Raw genomic sequence first — 22,957 nt, 5'->3', positions numbered from 1 at the left:
CATCTAAATAGAATTTTAGAGCGCGAACAACGTCCAAATTGTGCAACAAACGTTCCTTCTTTGAAACTGGTTTCGGACACAGAGAAGGTACGATAATCTCCTGGTTAATGTTTTTGTTAGAAACAACTTTTGGAAGAAAACCAGGTTTAGTACGTAAAACCACCTTATCTGCATGGAACACCAGATAAGGAGGAGAACACTGCAGAGCAGATAATTCTGAAACTCTTCTAGCAGAAGAAATTGCAACTAAAAACAAAACTTTCCAAGATAATAACTTAATATCAACGGAATGCAAGGGTTCAAACGGAACCCCCTGAAGAACTGAAAGAACTAAATTGAGACTCCAAGGAGGAGTCAAAGGTTTGTAAACAGGCTTAATTCTAACCAGAGCCTGAACAAAGGCTTGAACATCTGGCACAGCGGCCAGCTTTTTGTGAAGTAACACAGACAAGGCAGAAATCTGTCCCTTCAGGGAACTTGCAGATAATCCTTTTTCCAATCCTTCTTGAAGGAAGGATAGAATCCTAGGAATCTTAACCTTGTCCCAAGGGAATCCTTTAGATTCACACCAACAGATATATTTTTTCCAAATTTTGTGGTAAATCTTTCTAGTTACAGGCTTTCTGGCCTGAACAAGAGTATCGATAACAGAATCTGAGAATCCTCGCTTCGATAAGATCAAGCGTTCAATCTCCAAGCAGTCAGCTGGAGTGAAACCAGATTCGGATGTTCGAACGGACCCTGAACAAGAAGGTCTCGTCTCAAAGGTAGCTTCCAAGGAGGAGCCGATGACATATTCACCAGATCTGCGTACCAAGTCCTGCGTGGCCACGCAGGAGCTATCAAGATCACCGACGCCCTCTCCTGATTGATCCTGGCTACCAGCCTGGGGATGAGAGGAAACGGCGGGAACACATAAGCTAGTTTGAAGGTCCAAGGTGCTACTAGTGCATCCACTAGAGCCGCCTTGGGATCCCTGGATCTGGACCCGTAGCAAGGAACTTTGAAGTTCTGACGAGAGGCCATCAGATCCATGTCTGGAATGCCCCACAGCTGAGTGACTTGGGCAAAGATTTCCGGATGGAGTTCCCACTCCCCCGGATGCAATGTCTGACGACTCAGAAAATCCGCTTCCCAATTTTCCACTCCTGGGATGTGGATAGCAGACAGGTGGCAGGAGTGAGACTCCGCCCATAGAATGATTTTGGTCACTTCTTCCATCGCCAGGGAACTCCTTGTTCCCCCCTGATGGTTGATGTACGCAACCGTTGTCATGTTGTCTGATTGAAACCGTATGAACTTGGCCCTCGCTAGCTGAGGCCAAGCCTTGAGAGCATTGAATATCGCTCTCAGTTCCAGAATATTTATCGGTAGAAGAGATTCTTCCCGAGACCAAAGACCCTGAGCTTTCAGGGATCCCCAGACCGCGCCCCAGCCCATCAGACTGGCGTCGGTCGTGACAATGACCCACTCTGGTCTGCGGAATGTCATCCCTCGTGACAGGTTGTCCAGGGACAGCCACCAACGGAGTGAGTCTCTGGTCCTCTGATTTACTTGTATCTTCGGAGACAAGTCTGTATAGTCCCCATTCCACTGACTGAGCATGCACAGTTGTAATGGTCTTAGATGAATGCGTGCAAAAGGAACTATGTCCATTGCCGCTACCATCAACCCGATCACTTCCATGCACTGAGCTATGGAAGGAAGAGGAACGGAATGAAGTATCCGACAAGAGTCTAGAAGTTTTGTTTTTCTGGCCTCTGTCAGAAAAATCCTCATTTCTAAGGAGTCTATTATTGTTCCCAAGAAGGGAACCCTTGTTGACGGAGATAGAGAACTCTTTTCCACGTTCACTTTCCATCCGTGAGATCTGAGAAAGGCCAGGACAATGTCCGTGTGAGCCTTTGCTTGAGGAAGGGACGACGCTTGAATCAGAATGTCGTCCAAGTAAGGTACTACAGCAATGCCCCTTGGTCTTAGCACAGCTAGAAGGGACCCTAGTACCTTTGTGAAAATCCTTGGAGCAGTGGCTAATCCGAAAGGAAGCGCCACGAACTGGTAATGTTTGTCCAGGAATGCGAACCTCAGGAACCGATGATGTTCCTTGTGGATAGGAATATGTAGATACGCATCCTTTAAATCCACCGTGGTCATGAATTGACCTTCCTGGATGGAAGGAAGAATAGTTCGAATGGTTTCCATCTTGAACGATGGAACCTTGAGAAACTTGTTTAAGATCTTGAGATCTAAGATTGGTCTGAACGTTCCCTCTTTTTTGGGAACTATAAACAGATTGGAGTAGAACCCCATCCCTTGTTCTCTTAATGGAACGGGATGAATCACTCCCATTTTTAACAGGTCTTCTACACAATGTAAGAATGCCTGTCTTTTTATGTGGTCTGAAGACAACTGAGACCTGTGGAACCTCCCCCTTGGGGGAAGTCCCTTGAATTCCAGAAGATAACCTTGGGAGACTATTTCTAGCGCCCAAGGATCCAGAACATCTCTTGCCCAAGCCTGAGCGAAGAGAGAGAGTCTGCCCCCCACCAGATCCGGTCCCGGATCGGGGGCCAACATTTCATGCTGTCTTGGTAGCAGTGGCAGGTTTCTTGGCCTGCTTTCCCTTGTTCCAGCCTTGCATTGGTCTCCAAGCTGGCTTGGCTTGAGAAGTATTACCCTCTTGCTTAGAGGACGTAGCACTTTGGGCTGGTCCGTTTCTACGAAAGGGACGAAAATTAGGTTTATTTTTTGCCTTGAAAGGCCGATCCTGAGGAAGGGCGTGGCCCTTACCCCCAGTGATATCCGAGATAATCTCTTTCAAGTCAGGGCCAAACAGCGTTTTCCCCTTGAAAGGAATGTTAAGTAACTTGTTCTTGGAAGACGCATCAGCCGACCAAGATTTCAACCAAAGCGCTCTGCGCGCCACAATAGCAAACCCAGAATTCTTAGCCGCTAACCTAGCCAATTGCAAAGTGGCGTCTAGGGTGAAAGAATTAGCCAATTTGAGAGCATTGATTCTGTCCATAATCTCCTCATAAGGAGGAGAATCACTGTCGACCGCCTTTATCAGCTCATCGAACCAGAAACATGCGGCTGTAGCGACAGGGACAATGCATGAAATTGGTTGTAGAAGGTAACCCTGCTGAACAAACATCTTTTTAAGCAAACCTTCTAATTTTTTATCCATAGGATCTTTGAAAGCACAACTATCCTCTATGGGTATAGTGGTGCGTTTGTTTAAAGTGGAAACCGCTCCCTCGACCTTGGGGACTGTCTGCCATAAGTCCTTTCTGGGGTCGACCATAGGAAACAATTTTTTAAATATGGGGGGAGGGACGAAAGGAATACCGGGCCTTTCCCATTCTTTATTAACAATGTCCGCCACCCGCTTGGGTATAGGAAAAGCGTCTGGGAGCCCCGGCACCTCTAGGAACTTGTCCATTTTACATAGTTTCTCTGGGATGACCAACTTGTCACAATCATCCAGAGTGGATAATACCTCCTTAAGCAGAATGCGGAGATGTTCCAACTTAAATTTAAATGCAATCACATCAGGTTCAGCTTGTTGAGAAATGTTCCCTGAATCAGTAATTTCTCCCTCAGACAAAACCTCCCTGGCCCCATCAGACTGAGTTAGGGGCCCTTCAGAAATATTAATATCAGCGTCGTCATGCTCTTCAGTATCTAAAACAGAGCAGTCGCGCTTACGCTGATAAGTGTTCATTTTGGCTAAAATGTTTTTGACAGAATTATCCATTACAGCCGTTAATTGTTGCATAGTAAGGAGTATTGGCGCGCTAGATGTACTAGGGGCCTCCTGAGTGGGCAAGACTCGTGTAGACGAAGGAGGGAATGATGCAGTACCATGCTTACTCCCCTCACTTGAGGAATCATCTTGGGCATCATTGTCATTGTCACATAAATCACATTTATTTAAATGAATAGGAATTCTGGCTTCCCCACATTCAGAACACAGTCTATCTGGTAGTTCAGACATGTTAAACAGGCATAAACTTGATAACAAGTACAAAAAACGTTTTAAAATAAAACCGTTACTGTCACTTTAAATTTTAAACTGAACACACTTTATTACTGCAAATGCGAAAAAACGAAGGAATTGTTCAAAATTCACCAAATTTCCACCACAGTGTCTTAAAGCCTTAAAAGTATTGCACACCAAATTTGGAAGCTTTAACCCTTAAAATAACGGAACCGGAGCCGTTTTGAACTTTAACCCCTTACAGTCCCTGGTATCTGCTTTGCTGAGACCCAACCAAGCCCCAAGGGGAATACGATACCAAATGACGCCTTCAGAAAGTCTTTTCTAAGTATCAGAGCTCCTCTCACATGCGACTGCATGCCATGCTTCTCAAAAACAAGTGCGCAACACCGGCGCGAAAATGAGGCTCTGCCTATGCTTTGGGAAAGCCCCTAAAGAATAAGGTGTCTAAAACAGTGCCTGCCGATATTATTATATCAAAATACCCAGATAAAATGATTCCTCAAGGCTAAATATGTGTTAATAATCAATCGATTTAGCCCAAAAAAAGTCTACAGTCTTAATAAGCCCTTTTTGAAGCCCTTATTTACAATCGTAATAAACATGGCTTACCGGATCCCAGAGGGAAAATGACAGCTTCCAGCATTACATCGTCTTGTTAGAATGTGTCATACCTCAAGCAGCAAGAGACTGCTCACTGTTCCCCCAACTGAAGTTAATTGCTCTCAACAGTCCTGTGTGGAACAGCCATGGATTTTAGTGACGGTTGCTAAAATCATTTTCCTCATACAAACAGAAATCTTCATCTCTTTTCTGTTTCTGAGTAAATAGTACATACCAGCACTATTTCAAAATAACAAACTCTTGATTGAATAATAAAAACTACAGTTAAACACTAAAAAACTCTAAGCCATCTCCGTGGAGATGTTGCCTGTACAACGGCAAAGAGAATGACTGGGGTAGGCGGAGCCTAGGAGGGATCATGTGACCAGCTTTGCTGGGCTCTTTGCCATTTCCTGTTGGGGAAGAGAATATCCCACAAGTAAGGATGACGCCGTGGACCGGACACACCTATGTTGGAGAAATATGTGGACACAATATATAGCTTCAGAAAGCTCTCTTTAGTCACTCACCCACTACGGAGTTTCCACTTACCTTCCCATACTTACCCACTCAGATAGAGAATTTTCACTGATTGACGGTACATTTTTCAGATATGTTGTGTAATACTGGTTTGAAACTATGATATGGCATGGTAGACAGTTGGTTTTTTTTTTACCTGTCTATGCTTTGGTTATCTTAGCTTCTAATTTACATGTTTTAAGAAAATGTTACTCTAACTTGATATTTTGACTGTTTTATTTTGTTATTGTCATTTGTGATCTGTATCTTTGAACGGATTTTGTATTCTTGAAATATACCAATAAAAACAACTTGGAATAAAGTAATGATGAAAAGATCGGTCCACAGCACTTATTAAAATGTTCACTTTACTGGAAACAGATGAACACGAATAAAAAGTGATGTTTCGGTGTTGCCTCCTTAATCATACCTCCTTAATTTATTAAACTTTACAATGAAGATGATTTTTCTTTTTTTCTTTTTTCTTTCGTGATTAAGATAGAGCATGCAATTTTAAGCAACTTTCTAATTAACTCCTATTACCAAATTTTTTTCATTCTCTTGGTATGTTTATTTGAAAAGCAAGAATGTAAGTTTAGATGCCGGCCCATTTTTGGTAAACAACCTGGGTTGTCCTTGCTGATTGGACAGCACTAATAAACAAGTGCTGTCCATGGTCTGAACTGAAAAATTGCTGGCTCCTTAGCTTAGATGCCTTCTTTTTCAAATAAAGATAGCAAGAGAACGAAGAAAATTTGATAATAGAAGTAAATTAGAAAGTTGCTTAAAATTGCATGCTCTATCTGAATCATGAAAGAAAACAATTGGGTTCAGTATCCCTTTAACTTTGTTTTATGGAAAGCAGAACGGCTGTAGTTGGCACAGCAATAACGAATCTGGCTACCTTCAATCTTCCCCTTTAGCGTCCAGCTCATGAGGCCACGCAACAATTGTAGGAAGCCGGATTCGTCATTGCTGTGCTACGTACACAGCAGGAGCTGCGGGCAGAGGATCGTTAAATAAATGTGCCCCTGTTTTCATTAAACTTTATGTGCAACCCTATCTGCAACTAGCACATTCCTGTATTTTATGTGTGTGTACTATGTAGCTGTGTCAATATGCATATATGTAAGTTTAAGGTATTTATGTTGCAAAGATTAGGCAATTGTGAAATTAAACCTATTTCTTTTTTGTTCTCTAGTTCTATGGGTGAAAAATCTGCAAGATCAAAACCCCATAACATAACCTATATTAGTAAGGAGGCAGCCCTCATAAGAAATATTTACTAAATAGTTTTAACAAATGAATACTGATCTTAAAATAAAAAGGGTTAGAAAGGTTAAAGGGACAGTAACATCACAGTGAAACTTCCGTGCTTCAGACAGAGCATGTCATTTTAAGACTCTTAAATTTACTTCTGTTATTAAGGTTACTTTTTTCTCTTCTGTTGAAATGCAGCAGCAATGCACTACTGGTAGCTAGCAGGTGACTACAGCTTTGTCTTATCAGATACGTTCAGCTAGCATACTGTAGTGCATTGCTGCTCTGGAGCTAAATTTTAAGTATGTGTTTAATCCCTTCTCTGGGGTTAAACACCGGTATGTGCAAATAACAGAGCAATAATAAAATGTTCTAACATATCCTATGTGCTTTTAAAGGGATGAGATTGTTTTCATGTCAATTGAGGACCAATTTTCTCTTCCTATAGGGCTGCTCCTCTATTTATATTCCATTGAATAGTACAATAATAAAGTCATCTCACAAGGGTAATTCTCTATGGATCAATGCTGCATAATGATCTACATTCAAGCAAGATTTCTTCAGAGGTCTGCAGCTTATTGATAGATTTGCTGCAACCGTAATCAACCCAGGATCATTATCTCAAGCAATGTAAAGGGCGATACCTTCCTATCTCTAGACACACACGAGAAGGCAAATCACTCAAGTTATTTTACCTTACACTTATACCAAAGTGCAGGAATGGTATTTGTGATTGCATCAAGGGACAACTAAAAACCATTTACCTTTAAAATCAATATCTTCATATTCAGAAAAGGATATTAGTCTGTAACAGGAAAACTTTCCTTTATACCGCTCGGAGAGGTGGAATTCTTCTACAAATGTTTGCCTTTTCCCCCCGTTAGTAATGACATCTTCCTCTAGGATGCCAGTTTAAAGTGACACAAAACCCATATTTTCTCATTTCACGATGAGAGCATGCAATTTTTAACTACTATTATATTTTTTATTTTGTTATATTGGTATCCTTTGCTAAAAGCATACATAGGTAAGCTCAGGAGTTGCTGATTGGTGGCTGTACATATGTGCCTCACGTTATTGGCTCATAGATGTGTATTGATGTATCTTTAACAAAGGATACCAAGAGAATGAAGCAAATTAGATAAAAGATGTACGTTGTTGTATTCTCGGATATATAAAACTATTTGAAAATAGGATGAAAAAAATCCCAACAGCAATTAACCAGAGACAACACCAGAGATAACACCAACAACGTTTTCCTAAAGAACCACATGAAGCTGTTCAGATGCCCTATGACGGTGGGCCTATTTTATTGACAGGACTATAATAAAATTATGCATAAAACCATAAGGATTAAAATATCAAACCTCATAAGACATTTTGCAAATGTTTGCAAATATCCAATTTCAGAATGGGGTGAACAAATTCTTAGCTATATTTACCATAAATACATATGGTAAAACAGACGTATCATAGTTGAACAATTATAAAATACATTGTTGTTTCCTAACAGTAGAGTATGCTGGGTGAACCAGACTACAGCATGTTTTGTAATAATACAAACCAAGATCAAATGTATAAACTAATATGGTTCTGATGTGTATTGAAGATGCTTTGTAATTTACAGAACATAGTGTAATTGCTGTTCATAGAGCATGTTGTGAAGTACATACTTCTCATTCCTTGCTATAGAAATGGAGCTGAACTAGAGTATTTTCTTTTTATTTAAATATTAAAGTCCTTAGAACACTCAGTGAATTCCTTGTTCCGTCTCCTCACTAGCAATGCAAGAAAGACTGCAACTATTTACATTTTCATAACAACTGTATTTGCAAATAAAATATAAAGCCACAAAATAAAGTGATTTAACTGCATTATATTAAGTCAGAATAAAGTCTGCAATGGAAATTAATGCTTATTCTTTTTATAATGTAGAATTATGTTTTATTTAAGAATACTGTAGGTAGAAAACCAAAATTCACCTGTTAATTATATACACGGTCATGGGTTGATAAAAAACATAATTTATGCTTACCTGATAAATTTATTTCTCTTGTAGTGTATCCAGTCCACGGATCATCCATTACTTGTGGGATATTCTCCTTCCCAACAGGAAGTTGCAAGAGGATCACCCACAGCAGAGCTGCTATATAGCTCCTCCCCTCACTGCCATATCCAGTCATTCAACCGAAACAAGCCGAGAAAGGAGAAACCATAGGGTGCAGTGGTGACTGTAGTTTAATTAAAATTTAGACATGCCTGAAAAGGAAAGGGCGGGCCGTGGACTGGATACACTACAAGAGAAATAAATTTATCAGGTAAGCATAAATTATGTTTTCTCTTGTTAAGTGTATCCAGTCCACGGATCATCCATTACTTGTGGGATACCAATAACAAAGCTAAAGTACACGGATGATGGGAGGGACAAGGCAGGGACTTAAACGGAAGGAACCACTGCCTGTAGATCCTTTCTCCAAAAAACAGCCTCCGAAGAAGCAAAAGTATAAAAATTTGTAAAATTTGGAAAAAGTATGAAGCGAAGACCAAATTGCAGCCTTGCAAATCTGTTCAACAGAGGCCTCATTTTTAAAGGCCCAGGTGGAAGCCACAGCTCTAGTAGAATGAGCTGTAATCCTTTCAGGAGGCTGCTGGCCAGCAGTCTCATAGGCTAAACGGATTATACTCTGAAGCCAAAAAGAAAGAGGTTGCCGAGGCCTTCTGACCTCTCCTCTGTCCAGAGTAAACAACAAACAGGTTAGATGTTTGGCGAAAATCTTTAGTAGCCTGTATGTAAAACTTCAAGGCACGGACTACGTCTAGATTATGCAAAAGACGTTCCTTCTTTGAAGAAGGATTAGGACATAATGATGGAACAACAATCTCTTGATTGATATTCTTGTTAGAAACCACCTTAGGTAAAAACCCAGGTTTTGTACGCAGAACAACTTTATCTGAATGAAAGATCAGATAAGGAGACTCACAATGTAAGGCAGATAACTCCGAGACTCTTCGAGCCGAGGAAATAGCCATCAGGAAAAGAACTTTCCATGAAAGAAGTTTGATATCAATAGAATGAAGGGGTTCAAACGGAACCCCTTGAAGAACTTTAAGAACCAAGTTTAAGCTCCATGGAGGAGAAACAGGTTTAAACACAGGCTTAATTCTAACTAAAGCCTGACAAAATGCCTGAACGTCTGGAACTTCTGCCAGACGCTTGTGTAAAAGAATAGACAGAGGAGAAATCTGTCCCTTTAAAGAACTAGCTGATAATTCTTTGTCCAAACCCTCTTGGAGGAAGGACAATATCCTAGGAATCCTAACCCTACTCCATGAGTAATTCTTGGATTCACACCAATGAAGATATTTACGCCATATCTTGTGGTAAATCCTGGTGACAGGCTTTCGTGCCTGTATTAAGGTATCAATTACTGACTCGGAGAAGCCACGCTTTGATAGGATCAAGCGTTCAATCTCCATGCAGTCAGTCTCAGAGAAAGTAGATTCGGATGATTGAAAGGACCTTGTATTAGAAGGTCTTGTCTCAGAGGCAGAGTCCATGGTGGAAAGGATGACATGTCCACTAGGTCTGCATACCAGGTCCTGCGTGGCCACGCAGGCGCTATCAATATCACCGATGCTCTTTCCTGTTTGATTTTGGCAATCAGACGAGGGAGCAGAGGAAACGGTGGAAACACATAAGCCAGGTTGAAGAAACAAGGCGCTGCTAGAGCATCTATCAGTGCCGCTTCTAGGTCCCTGGACCTGGATCCGTAACAAGGAAGCTTGGCGTTCTGGCGAGACGCCATGAGATCCAATTCTGGTTTGCCCCAACGGAGAACCAAATGAGCAAACACCTCCGGATGGAGTTCCCATTCCCCCGGATGAAAAGTCTGACGACTTAGAAAATCCGCCTCCCAGTTCTCTACACCTGGGATTTGTCCGACTGAAATCTGATGAACCTCAGTGTTGCTAACTGAGGCCAAGCCAGAAGAGCATTGAATATTGCTCTTAACTCCAGAATATTTATTGTGAGGAGTTTCTCCTCCTGAGTCCATGAACCCTGAGCCTTCAGGGAGTTCCAGACTGCACCCCAACCTAGAAGGCTGGCATCTGTTGTTACAATTGTCCAATCTGGTCTGCGAAAGGTCATACCCTTGGACAGATGGGCCCGAGATAACCACCAGAGAAGAGAATCTCTGGTTTCCTGATCCAGATTTAGTAGAGGGGACAAATCTGTGTAATCCCCATTCCACTGACTGAGCATGCATAATTGCAGCGGTCTGAGATGCAGGCGCGCGAATGGCACTATGTCCATCGCCGCTACCATTAAGCCGATTACTTCCATGCACTGAGCCACCGTGGGGCGCGGAATGGAGTGAAGAACACGGCAAGCATTTAGAAGTTTTGATAACCTGGACTCCGTCAGGTAAATTTTCATTTCTACAGAATCTATTAGAGTCCCTAGGAAGGAAACCCTTGTGAGAGGAGATAGAGAACTCTTTTCTTCGTTCACTTTCCACCCATGCGACCTCAGGAATGCCAGAACTATCTCTGTATGAGATTTGGCAATTTGAAAGCTTGACGCCTGTATCAGGATGTCGTTCAGGTAAGGAGCCACCGCTATGCCTCCCGGTCTTAGGACTGCCAGAAGTGAGCCCAGAACCTTTGAAAAAATTCTTGGGGCTGTAGCCAACCCGAATGGAAGAGCTACAAATTGGTAATGCCTGTCTAGAAAGGCAAACCTCAGGAACTGATGATGATTCTTGTGAATCGGAATGTGAAGGTAGGCATCCTTTAAGTGCACGGTGGTCATGTACTGACCCTCTTGGATCATGGATAAAATGGTTCGAATAGTTTCCATCTTGAATGACAGAACTCTGAGGAATTTGTTTAGGATCTTTAAATCCAAAATTGGTCTGAAGGTTCCCTCTTTTTTGGGAACCACAAAAAGATTTGAATAAAACCCCTGTCCTTGTTCCGTCCGCGGAACTGGATGGATCACTCCCATTACAAGGAGATCTTGTACGCAGCTTAGGAATGCCTCTTTCTTTATCTGGTTTGCAGATAATCTTGAAGGTGAAATCTCCCTTGTGGAGGAGAATCTTTGAAGTCCAGAAGATATCCCTGAGATATGATCTCCAACGCCCAGGGATCCTGAACATCTCTTGCCCATGCCTGGGCGAAGAGAGAGAGTCTGCCCCCTACTAGATCCGTTGTCGGATAGGGGGCCGCTCCTTCATGTTGTCTTAGAGGCAGCAGCAGGCTTTCTGGCCTGCTTGCCCTTGTTCCAGGTTAGGTTTCCAGGCCTGCTTGGATTGAGCAAAAGTTCCCTCTTGTTATGAAGCAGAGGAAGTTGATGCTGCACCTGCCTTGAAATTTCGAAAGGCACGAAAATTAGACTGTTTGGCCTTTGATTTGGCCCTGTCCTGAGGAAGGGTATGACCCTTACCTCCAGTAATGTCAGCAATAATTTCTTTCAAACCAGGCCCGAATAAGGTCTGCCCCTTGAAAGGAATGTTGAGTAATTTAGACTTTGAAGTCACATCAGCTGACCAGGATTTGAGCCATAGCGCCCTACGCGTCTGGATGGCGAATCCGGAATTCTTAGCCGTTAGTTTAGTCAAATGAACAATGGCATCAGAAACAAATGAGTTAGCTAGCTTAAGAGTTCTAAGCTTGTCAACAATTTCAGTCAATGGAGCTGTATGGATGGCCTCTTCCAGTGCCTCAAACCAGAATGCCGCCGCAGCAGTGACAGGCGCAATGCATGCAAGGGGCTGTAAAATAAAACCTTGTTGAATAAACATTTTCTTAAGGTAACCCTCTAATTTTTTATCCATTGGATCTGAAAAAGCACAACTGTCCTCAACCGGGATAGTGGTACGCTTTGCTAAAGTAGAAACTGCTCCCTCCACCTTAGGGACAGTCTGCCATAAGTCCCGTGTAGTGGCATCTATTGGAAACATTTTTCTAAATATAGGAGGTGGGGAAAAGGGCACACCGGACCTATCCCACTCCTTACTAATAATTTCTGTAAGCCTTTTAGGTATTGGAAAAACATCAGTACTCACCGGCACTGCATAGTATTTATCCAGCCTACACAATTTCTCTGGCACTGCAATTGTGTCACAGTCATTCAGAGCAGCTAATACCTCCCCAAGCAATACACGGAGGTTCTCAAGCTTAAATTTAAAATTAGAAATCTCTGAATCAGGTCTCCCCGATTCAGAGACGTCACCCACAGACTGAAGCTCTCTGTCCTCAGGTTCTGCATATTGTGACGCAGTATCAGACATGGCTCTTACAGCATCTACGCGCTCTGTATCTCATCTAACCCCAGAGCTATCGCGCTTGCCTCTCAATTCAGGCAATCTGGATAATACCTCTGACAGGGTATTATTCATGATTGCAGCCATGTCCTGCAAAGTAATCGCTTTGGGCGTCCCTGATGTACTTGGCGCCATATTAGCGTGCGTCCCTTGAGCGGGAGGCGAAGGGTCCGACACGTGGGGAGAGTTAGTCGGCATAACTTCCCCCTCGACAGACCCCTCTGGTGACAATTCTTTTATAGATAAAGACTGATCTTTACTGTTTAAGGTGAAATCAATACATTTATTACACATTCTCCTATGGGGCTCCACCATGGCTTTTAAACATAATGAACAAGTATCCTCTGTTTCAGACATGTTTGTATAGACTAGCAATGAGACTAGCAAGCTTGGAAAACACTTTAAAGCAAGTTAACAAGCAATATAAAAAACGTTACTGTGCCTTTAAGAGAAACAAATTTTGACAAAATTTGAAATAACAGTGAAAAAAGGCAGTTACACTAACAAAATTTTTACAGTGTATGTAACAAGTCAGCAGAGCATTGCACCCACTTGCAAATTGATGATTAACCCCTTAATAACAAAAACGGAATAATAAATGACAAAAACGTTTTTTAAACACAGTCACAACACCTGCCACAGTCTACTGTGGTTGTTACCCTCCTCAAACACGACTTTGAAGCCTTTTGAGCCCTTCAGAGATGTCCTGTATCATGCAGAGGGAAGCTGAATGTCTCTGTCAGTATTTTTAGCTGCACAGAAAAGCACTAAAATAGGCCCTTCCCACTCATATTACAACAGTGGAAAGCCTCAGGAAACTGTTTCTAGGCAAAAATCAAGCCAGCCATGTGGAAAAAAAAACTAGGCCCCAATAAGTTTTATCACCAAGCATATATAAAAACGATTAAACATGCCAGCAAACTTTTTATATTGCACTTTTATAAGAGTATGTATCTCTGTTAATAAGCCTGATACCAGTCGCTATCACTGCATTTAAGGCTTAACTTACATTAATCCGGTATCAGCAGCATTTTTCTAGCAAATTCCATCCCTAGAAATATGTTAACTGCACATACCTTATTGCAGGAAAACCTGCACGCCATTCCCCCTCTGAAGTTACCTCACTCCTCAGAATATGTGAGAACGGCAGTGGATCTTAGTTACTTCTGCTAAGATCATAGAAATCACAGGCAGATTCTTCTTCTAATGCTGCCTGAGATGAAACGGTACACTCCGGTACCATTTAAAAATAACAAACTTTTGATTGAAGTTAAAAAACTAACTATAATACACCACTCTCCTCTTACTACGTCCATCTTTGTTGAGAGTTGCAAGAGAATGACTGGATATGGCAGTGAGGGGAGGAGCTATATAGCAGCTCTGCTGTGGGTGATCCTCTTGCAACTTCCTGTTGGGAAGGAGAATATCCCACAAGTAATGGATGATCCGTGGACTGGATACACTTAACAAGAGAAATATAATAAACAAAAGCAAAGTAAAAAAAAAAACAGCAAATTATACACTATTCATACCCAGAGCAGCTGGAATTGATTATTTCCATCTTATACTCTAAAAATATTGTAAACGGCCCCAGTGATGTTACGAATGCTAAATCTGTGTCTAACTTACAATAAGTGAATTTATGCCCTTTTAAAAAAGATGAACATCCCAATCTAGATGCAATAAGCACCCTGAACTGACTGTTTTGATCTTGTGTCAAATTCCTAGTACTTGGCTCTAAAAAAAACCCCCACTAAGGGTAGTGCAAAAAAGTGTATGAGTCTCCTTAGTAGCATCACAAAACTGATGACATTTCAGACATTTTAACCCAGTTTATCAGCTTGGGAAATTAATCAAAGCTTGTAACTGTATCTTCTAAAATATATTCTTTTAGTGGCCCTGCAAATCAGCAATTGGTTGACCTACCTAATGTGTCCTTCAAGTTTTTGACTATGGAGGCCTTTCGTGCACTGTTCTTTCTCTCCACATAATTTGAAGGCACAAAGCCAGTTTTGTTCGTAGAGTTACGAACACGCCACCAAGATTTTGAGTCATCCAGAAGCCATAGTCGCTCATTCTTCTTGATGTCCAGCTCCTGATCCTGTTGAGCCACATAATCAAACTTGGCTATGACAACCACCTCTTCTGTCGTCATCTTCTAGCGGTGTGGGCACTACAGAATAACAAAAAGTTGTGTTTAAAGATGTAGACTTCAAAGGAAAAAAAAAAAAGACTGCATGGTCTCTATATATAATAATAATAAAAAAAAAAACATTCCAAAAACACATCTCCTTTTGCTTTATTCTCTTGGTATCCTTTATTGAAGGTGCAACAATGCTCTACTGGGAGCTAGCTGAACACATTGGTAAGCCAATGATAAAAGGTATATGTGCAGCCACCTATCAGCAGCTAGCTCCCAGCTCCTGTGCCTACCTGGGTATGCTGTTCAACAAAGCATACCAAGAGAATGAAGCAAATTAGATGACAGAAGTAATTGGGATTTTTTTTTTTTTTTAAATTGTATGTTCTATCTGAATCCTGAAAGAAGACTTTTGGGTTTCATGTTCCTTTAAAAGGGATACTAAACCCAATTTTTTTCTTTCATGATTCAGTTTGAGCATGCAATTTTAAGGAACTTCTTAATTTACTCCTATTATCAATTTTTCTTCGTTCTCTTGCTATCTTTATTTAAAAAGCAGGAATGAAAAGCTTAGGAGCCAGCCCATTTTGGTTTCAGTGCCCTGGATAGCGCCTGCTTGTTGGTGGTCACATTTAGCAACCAATAAGCAAGCGTAACCCATGTTCTGAACCAAAAATGGTCCGGCTCCTAAGCTTTACATTCCTGCTTTTTTAAATAACAATAGCAAGAAAACAAAGAAAAATTAATAGGAGTAAACTAGAAAGTTTCTTAAATTTGCATGTTCTATCCGAATCAGTAAAAAAAATAAAAATATTGGTTTAGTATCCCTTTAAGGTCATATTCTAGAACATGCTTGTCCAACCTAAGGTGTGAGGACACAATACAGCCCTCTAGTATTTTTTTTTTCAAGGACTCCATTTCTACAAAAAGAATACAGTATGTGTGAGCCAAGATGGATATTTGTAGTCTTTGATCAAATAAAACCAAAGAATACACTGTAAGCAGCTAATGTGTATTGATGGAGCTACAGCAGGGGGAAAATTGTGGAGATTGTTTAAGGGTGTCTCTCTATAACACAGTAAACCATCAGTGTACAATGTTGTCTGGCAAACATTGATAGTTTTGCAAATCAGTGATGGCATATATCTAGCTTAAGAAGTGTCTATCTGAATGGTTCTCATATGCAGTTACAATAAACATGTATTTACTAGTATTACTAAAATTGTTCATTGTTTCTCTGAAAAGAGAAAAAAACATAAAAATGTGACCTGGAGAGTTTGCATATCCCTGTTCTAGAATAACTGAATATAAAATCATGTGATTAAGACAAATAAATATGACTCTATAGACACATTTCACATTTATTTTCAAATATTAGTTTGTCACAGATTTTTTGACTAGGACGTAAAACATATTTGATTACTTGGATACAAATTGCACTATTCTGAACAGAACTTGGGTGACTTGCCTTGCGACATGATCCCGAGTGGATTGAGCCCTGTATTACGGATACCAGCAGCCCTCATATTCCGGAATATAATTTGAGGTTGAGGCCTCCACACCTACCCCCCCCCCCCCACCAGGAGCCGGAGGTCCTTGCTGCATCGCAGCATCGATTATATGCTGCTCTTTGCTAAGGAAGATTTCTACATGCTCTCCTATCCCTATGGTGTTTATGGAGCAAATAGCAGAGAAAGCGCTTGCACTCCTTGAGGAGCATTTTACTGTACTAAACACATAGTTAGATCGCCTCATTGAAAAATTCCTCATCTCTCCTGATAACTAACATGGAGACCCGACTCCCTCTCCACATAGCCAAGTTTTAACTTTTGAGAGCAAAACACGAGTGGGTGTTGTGCCAGGGGAACAAGCTAACACTACTTACCACTGGCGCACTTCAATGCGGACAGCGATTTGGCCCCTGCATATTCCGGAGCTTGAGAGTGAAACGGCCTTCCATTGCCTCTGTGACAGAATGTAGGATGATGTCCTCCCCTCGCAGTCTCCGAAAAAACTAACAGCTCCTGGAGGTCTATATGAGACTCGTCCTGGCTACACACATTAGATGGAGTCCTTACAAACCTCTCTAGGGATTTTGCCGGCTGGACGTGCTATACAGCAGCTGCTGCGGTCATAAAAATTTGGTGTCGGCTAAAATTTAGGTCCGATACCGGTAGAGTGTGAGGCTCTAAACTGTAACAACTTGTGACCATCTTACATTACTATACTTAACAACCGGTAACTTTTGTGATGACCAAAATGTCTGATGAATGAGACGTGCCTTGCTCCTACTATTTTTTTTGAGGCCCATCCATATTTATTATTTGCCTATGTAGTTTAGTGTGTCATTATCTGTAGCTGCAAATTATTATACATGGTCTCTCCAATTTATGTTATGTATATGCGATACTTTAGTTATAAGTGTTGATCTCTACAGTTGAGCTTCACATGCATTTGAACATATGCATATCAGTATTGTTGCCTAAACATTTTTCTCTCATAGGCCTTTAAATGAGCTACCTAAATAGCCAATCTTTATTATAAACACAGACTTCATTTATAATTTTGGAGTTATATTTCCTCTAGTTAGTAATCTGAAGCATATTGCTCGTCTTCTGGTTTAATAAGGAGAGCTTAATAGTTTATATAATAGGTATGTGTTTCCTCCTAACCTATAATTAAATAATAAATATATGTGAGTTGGGGGCTAGTTCTCTGAATCTATCTTATTAGGTCAATCAAGTGTTCTAAGCTTATTGATATATCAAAGTACCCCACGGTATTTCTGATCCCAGTATGGGATAGCGTAACATCTCCCTTTAGTATTTCAGATTTGCTCTGTCAGCGGCCGAGAGAGTGATCTGTTAAAATTCTCTATATTTTCTCACAAGATACTGGAAACTATATACAAAAGCATGCTCCCCTCCCTTATATTGATGCAGAGTACTACTGGAAGATACTCTTTAAATAGAAGGAAACTTCTAGTAATTATTAATCCAAAATGGCCCTATAAGTTTACTGTTGACTACTATAGTCTTTAGAAAGTTTTATCATTTAGTTTAACTAGATATTTCTTGATATTTCGTTCACAATACATATTGTTCTCTAATATTTGCAGAGGTCCAACACCTAAGTATCTACCTATGCTGTTTATGTATGGAAGTCAAATGTCCAAGAGTGGCCCTAACATCTAAATAAACCTCCTACGTCTCATACAGTTGGTATTAAAGGTCCAAGAGAGGCCTTATGTCCAGGAGGTAGAAAATGAGAGCTCTTGTTTTTTTTCTACTATTGCTGTACACATACTGTGCAAGTTACAGTATAATTGTATAATACCTAAATATCCTGTGTGTTTTTTGAATTTATATATTCTTTGTTGTTGCTTACATATAAAAGTCAAGGGTCCAAGAGTGGCCCTATCATTTAAATAAACCTCCTCTGTCTCATATGGTTAGTATCAAAGGTCCAAGAGAGGCCTTATTAAATCCAGGAGGTAGATAGAGTTCTTTTTTTCAGATATCCTGTGTGCCTCTTGAATTGATATATTTGAAGTATTTTAGCAATTTGAAAAACTTTCCTATACACTCATATGTTGCCTATATCCTCATATGTTTCTTTTTTTTATTGTGCAAATGTCTCAGTAACAGATTTTGTGCATTCTGAAATGTTTATATGTACTTGTCTCTCCTCTCAATAAAAAAAAGTTCTTGGGATCCATACTTATATGGAATATAATTTATAATATGGGAGGGGGTGTAACTACAGGGGTCACAGAAGTCACAATTAAGACAGGGCCCCTCACATCTAGGGGCCCTTCCGTTCATGTCTGGGACATCCGCATCATGTCTGGCCCCTCTGTGCAACCCCCTTCAGCAAAAGTGGGATCACAGTATACAGAAAGTGTTTGAATTTGCTTTTATGGTAGCAAGATTTCCAAGATGGCTGCCAGTGTTGTACTGGAAAACCTGCAACATAGTTGTACAGGAAAACTGCAGAAGTGCATATTTTCTAGCGTGGGCTAAACAAGGGGGAAAGAAGACTGTCACAGGGAAGCAGCTTCTATTGATGGTGCCTGTGTATGTTTGTGTGTTAAATTTCTCTGATAGTGCAGTTTGTGGGTGTTCTATTTCTCTGATAGTGCAGTTTGTGGGTGTTCTATTTCTCTGATAGTGCAGTTTGTGGGTGTTCTATTTCTCTGATAGTGCAGTTTGTGGGTGTTCTATTTCTCTGATAGTGCAGTTTGTGGGTGTTCTATTTCTCTGATAGTGCAGTTTGTGGGTGTTCTATTTCTCCGATAGTGCAGTTTGTGGGTGTTCTATTTCTCCGATAGTGCAGTTTGTGGGTGTTCTATTTCTCCGATAGTGCAGTTTGTGGGTGTTCTATTTCTCCGATAGTGCAGTTTGTGGGTGTTCTATTTCTCCGATAGTGCAGTTTGTGGGTGTTCTATTTCTCTGATAGTGCAGTTTGTGGGTGTTCTATTTCTCCGATAGTGCAGTTTGTGTGGTGCCATTTATTTGAGTGACTGACACCATATTGAGCAATAATGGATTATCATTTATTTAAAATAAGGAGATCCTGAAGTTCACATTTATTATGTTTCACTTTTTGTTATTTAATGACAACCAATTTACAAAATACAATGACAGGAGGGTGGTTACATACTTTAAATGTTTTTGCCAATCAAAACCAACATTATACTTGACAGTTTTGGGGTGTGGTTAAAATGATCTGAAACCTTACATAATGATTAAGATAGGGCATGTGATTTTAAACAACTTTCTAATTGACTTCTATTATCAATTTTCTTCATTCTCTTGGTATCTATTGTTGAAAAGCAGGAACAGAAGCTTAGGAGCCGGAATATTTCTGGATCACTTTATGGCAGCAGTTTTGCACATGTTATCCATTTACAAGCGCACTAGATAGCAGCACTTTTTCCTGCCATGTAGCTCTCCAGATACCTACTTAGGTATCTCTTTTATACAGAATATAATACAAACTAAGCAAATTTGATAATAGAAGTAAATTGGAAACGTTCTTAAAATGATATGCTCTGTCTGAATCACAAAAACAATTTATGCTTATGTGATAAAGTAATTTATTTCCTGGCAGTGAGAGTCCACAATCCATTGCTCCGGTGAATTACACTTCCATGCCACTAGGAGGCAGCGATTCCCCAATCCCAAGAGCTCTATAAAACCCTCCCCACCTCACTGGTAGTCTGACATATAGCCAAGTAAAAGAGGTAAGGAAATGTAATATGAGAAAAAACATAATTTATGTAAGAACTTACCTGATAAATTAATTTCTTTCATATTTGCAAGAGTCCATGAGCTAGTGATGTATGGGATATACAATCCTACCAGGAGGGGCAAAGTTTCCCAAACCTCAAAATGCCTATAAGTATACCACTCACCCCACAATTCAGTTTAACGAATAGCCAAGTAGTGGGGTGAAAAAGAAAGGAGTAAAAAGCATCAACAAAGGAATTTGGAAATAATTGTGCTTTATACAAAAAAATCCTAACCACCATAAAAAAGGGTGGGCCTCATGGACTCTTGCAATATGAAAGAAATTAATCAGGTAAGTTCTTACATAAATTATGTTTTCTTTCATGTAATTGGCAAGAGTCCATGAGCTAGTGACGTATGGGCTAGCAATACCCAACATGTGGAACTCCCCACAGGAGTCACTAGAGGGGGAGAAATAAAATAAAAACAGCCATTTTCCGCTGAAAAAAATTAAATCCACAACCAAAAAAATAAGTTTTCCTCATAAATGAAAGAAAAAAAAACTTAAAACATAAGCAGAAGAATCAAACTGAAATTGCTGCCTGAAGGACATTTCTACCAAAAACTGCTTCCGAAGAAGCAAATACATAAAAACGGTAGAATTTAGTAAATGTATGCAAAGAAGACCAAGTTGCTGCTTTGCAAATCTGATCAACTGAAGCTTCATTCTTAAAAGCCCACAAAGTAGAAACTGATCTAGAAGAATGAGCTGTATCTCTCTGAGATGGGGCTTGACCCGACTCCAAATAAGTTTGATGAATCAAAAGCTTTAACCAAGATGCCAAGGAAATGACAGAAGCCTTCTGACCTTTCCTAGAACCAGAAAAGATAACTAATAGTCTTAGTAGCTTTGACATAATATTTCAAAGCTCTTACCACATCCAAAAAATTTAAGGATCTCTCCAAAGAATTCTTAGGATTAGGACACAAAGAAGGGACAACAATTTCTCTATTAATGATAGAATTCACAACCTTAGGTAAGAATTTAAATGAAGTACGCAAAACCGCCTTATCCTGATGAAAAATCAGAAAAGGAGATTCACAAGAAAGAGCAGATAATTCAGAAACTCTTCTAGCAGAAGAGATGGCCAAAAGGAACAACACTTTCCAAGAAAGTAGTTTAATGTCCAAAGAATGCATAGGCTCAAACGGAGGAGCCTGTAAAGCCTTCAAAACCAAATTAAGACTCCAAGGAGGAGAGATTGATTTAATGACAGGCTTGATACGGACCAAAGCCTTTACAAAACCGTGAATATCAGGAAGCTTATCAATCTTTCTGTGAAATAAAACAGAAAGAGCAGAGATTTGTCCCTTCAATGAACTTGCAGACAAACCCTTTATCCAAACCATCCTGAAGAAACTGTAAAATTCTAGGAATTCTAAAAGAATGCCAAGAGAATTTATGAGAACACCATATATAAGTCTTCCAAACTCGATAATAAATCTTCCTAGAAACAGATTTACGAGCCTGTAACATAGTATTAATCACTGAGCCAGAGAAACCTCTATGACTAAGCACTAGGCTTTCAATTTCCATACCTTCAAATTTAATGATTTGAGATCCTGATGGAAAAACGGATCTTGAGATAGACGGTCTAGCCTTAATGGAAGTGGCCAAGGTTGGCAACTGGACATTGGAACAAGATACGCATAAAAAAACCTGTGAGGCCATGCTGGAGCTACCAGCAACACAAACGATTTTTCCATGATGATTTTGGAGATCACTCTTGGAAGAACTAGAGGCGGGAAAATATAAGCCGGTTGGTAACACCAAGGAACTGTCAACGCATCCACTGCTTCCGCCTGAGGATCCCTAGAACTGGACAGGTACCTGGGAAGTTTCTTGTTTAGATGAGAAGCCATCAGATCTATTTCTGGAAGACCCCACATCTGAACAATCTGAGAAAACACATCCGGATAGAGGCACCACTCCCCCAGGATATAAAGTCTGACGGCTGAGATAATCCGCTTCCCAATCGTCTATATCTGGGATATGAACCGCAGAAATTAGAAAGGAGCTGGATTCCGCCCAAGCAAGTATCCAAGATACTTCATTCATAACTTGGGGACTGTGAGTCCCACCCTGATGAATGACATATGCCACAGTTGTGATATTGTCTTTCTGAAAACAAATAAACTGTTCTCTCTTCAACAGAGGACAAACCTGAAGAGCCCTGAAAATTGCATGGAGTGCCAAAAACATAATTTATGCTTACCTGATAAATTCCTTTCTCCTGTAGTGTAGTCAGTCCACGGGTCATCCATTACTTATGGGATATTAACTCCTCCCCAACAGGAAGTGCAAGAGGATCACCCAAGCAGAGCTGCTATATAGCTCCTCCCCTCTACGTCATACCCAGTCATTCGACCGAAACCAAACGAGAAAGGAGAAACTATAGGGTGCAGTGGTGACTGGAGTTTAATTTAAATTTTAGACCTGCCATAAAAAACAGGGCGGGCCGTGGACTGAATACACTACAGGAGAAAGGAATTTATCAGGTAAGCATAAATTATGTTTTCTCCTGTTAAGTGTAGTCAGTCCACGGGTCATCCATTACTTATGGGATACCAATACCAAAGCTAAAGTACACGGATGACGGGAGGGACAGGCAGGATCTTTACACGGAAGGAACCACTGCCTGAAGAACCTTTCTCCCAAAAACAGCCTCAGAAGAAGCAAAAGTGTCAAATTTGGAAAATTTGGAAAAAGTATGAAGAGAAGACCAAGTTGCAGCCTTGCAAATCTGTTCAACAGAGGCCTCATTCTTAAAGGCCCACGTGGAAGCCACAGCTCTCGTAGAATGAGCTGTAATTC

General features: G+C 40.5%; 1 protein-coding gene across 2 annotated transcripts in view; it reads right to left on the bottom strand.

Moving 5' to 3' along the window:
• The window catches only part of NCK1 (NCK adaptor protein 1), a 247,769-nt gene that overhangs the window by 144,496 nt on the left and 80,316 nt on the right, over positions 1-22,957 (bottom strand). For both annotated transcript variants that reach the window (XR_008401969.1, XM_053709755.1), the window contains exon 2: positions 14,638-14,884. Coding sequence is in view for 1 of the 2 variants with exons in the window: in XM_053709755.1 (XP_053565730.1) it covers positions 14,638-14,866 (229 nt within the window). In the remaining variant the exon portion in view is untranslated. The remainder of the gene's footprint in view (positions 1-14,637; positions 14,885-22,957) is intronic.

The sequence above is a fragment of the Bombina bombina genome, chromosome 4, assembly GCF_027579735.1.
Source record: "Bombina bombina isolate aBomBom1 chromosome 4, aBomBom1.pri, whole genome shotgun sequence".
In the NCBI taxonomy this organism is placed as follows: Eukaryota; Metazoa; Chordata; class Amphibia; order Anura; family Bombinatoridae; genus Bombina; species Bombina bombina.
Note: the sequence above shows the minus strand (reverse complement) of the source record. Positions and strands in the feature narration are given on the sequence as shown.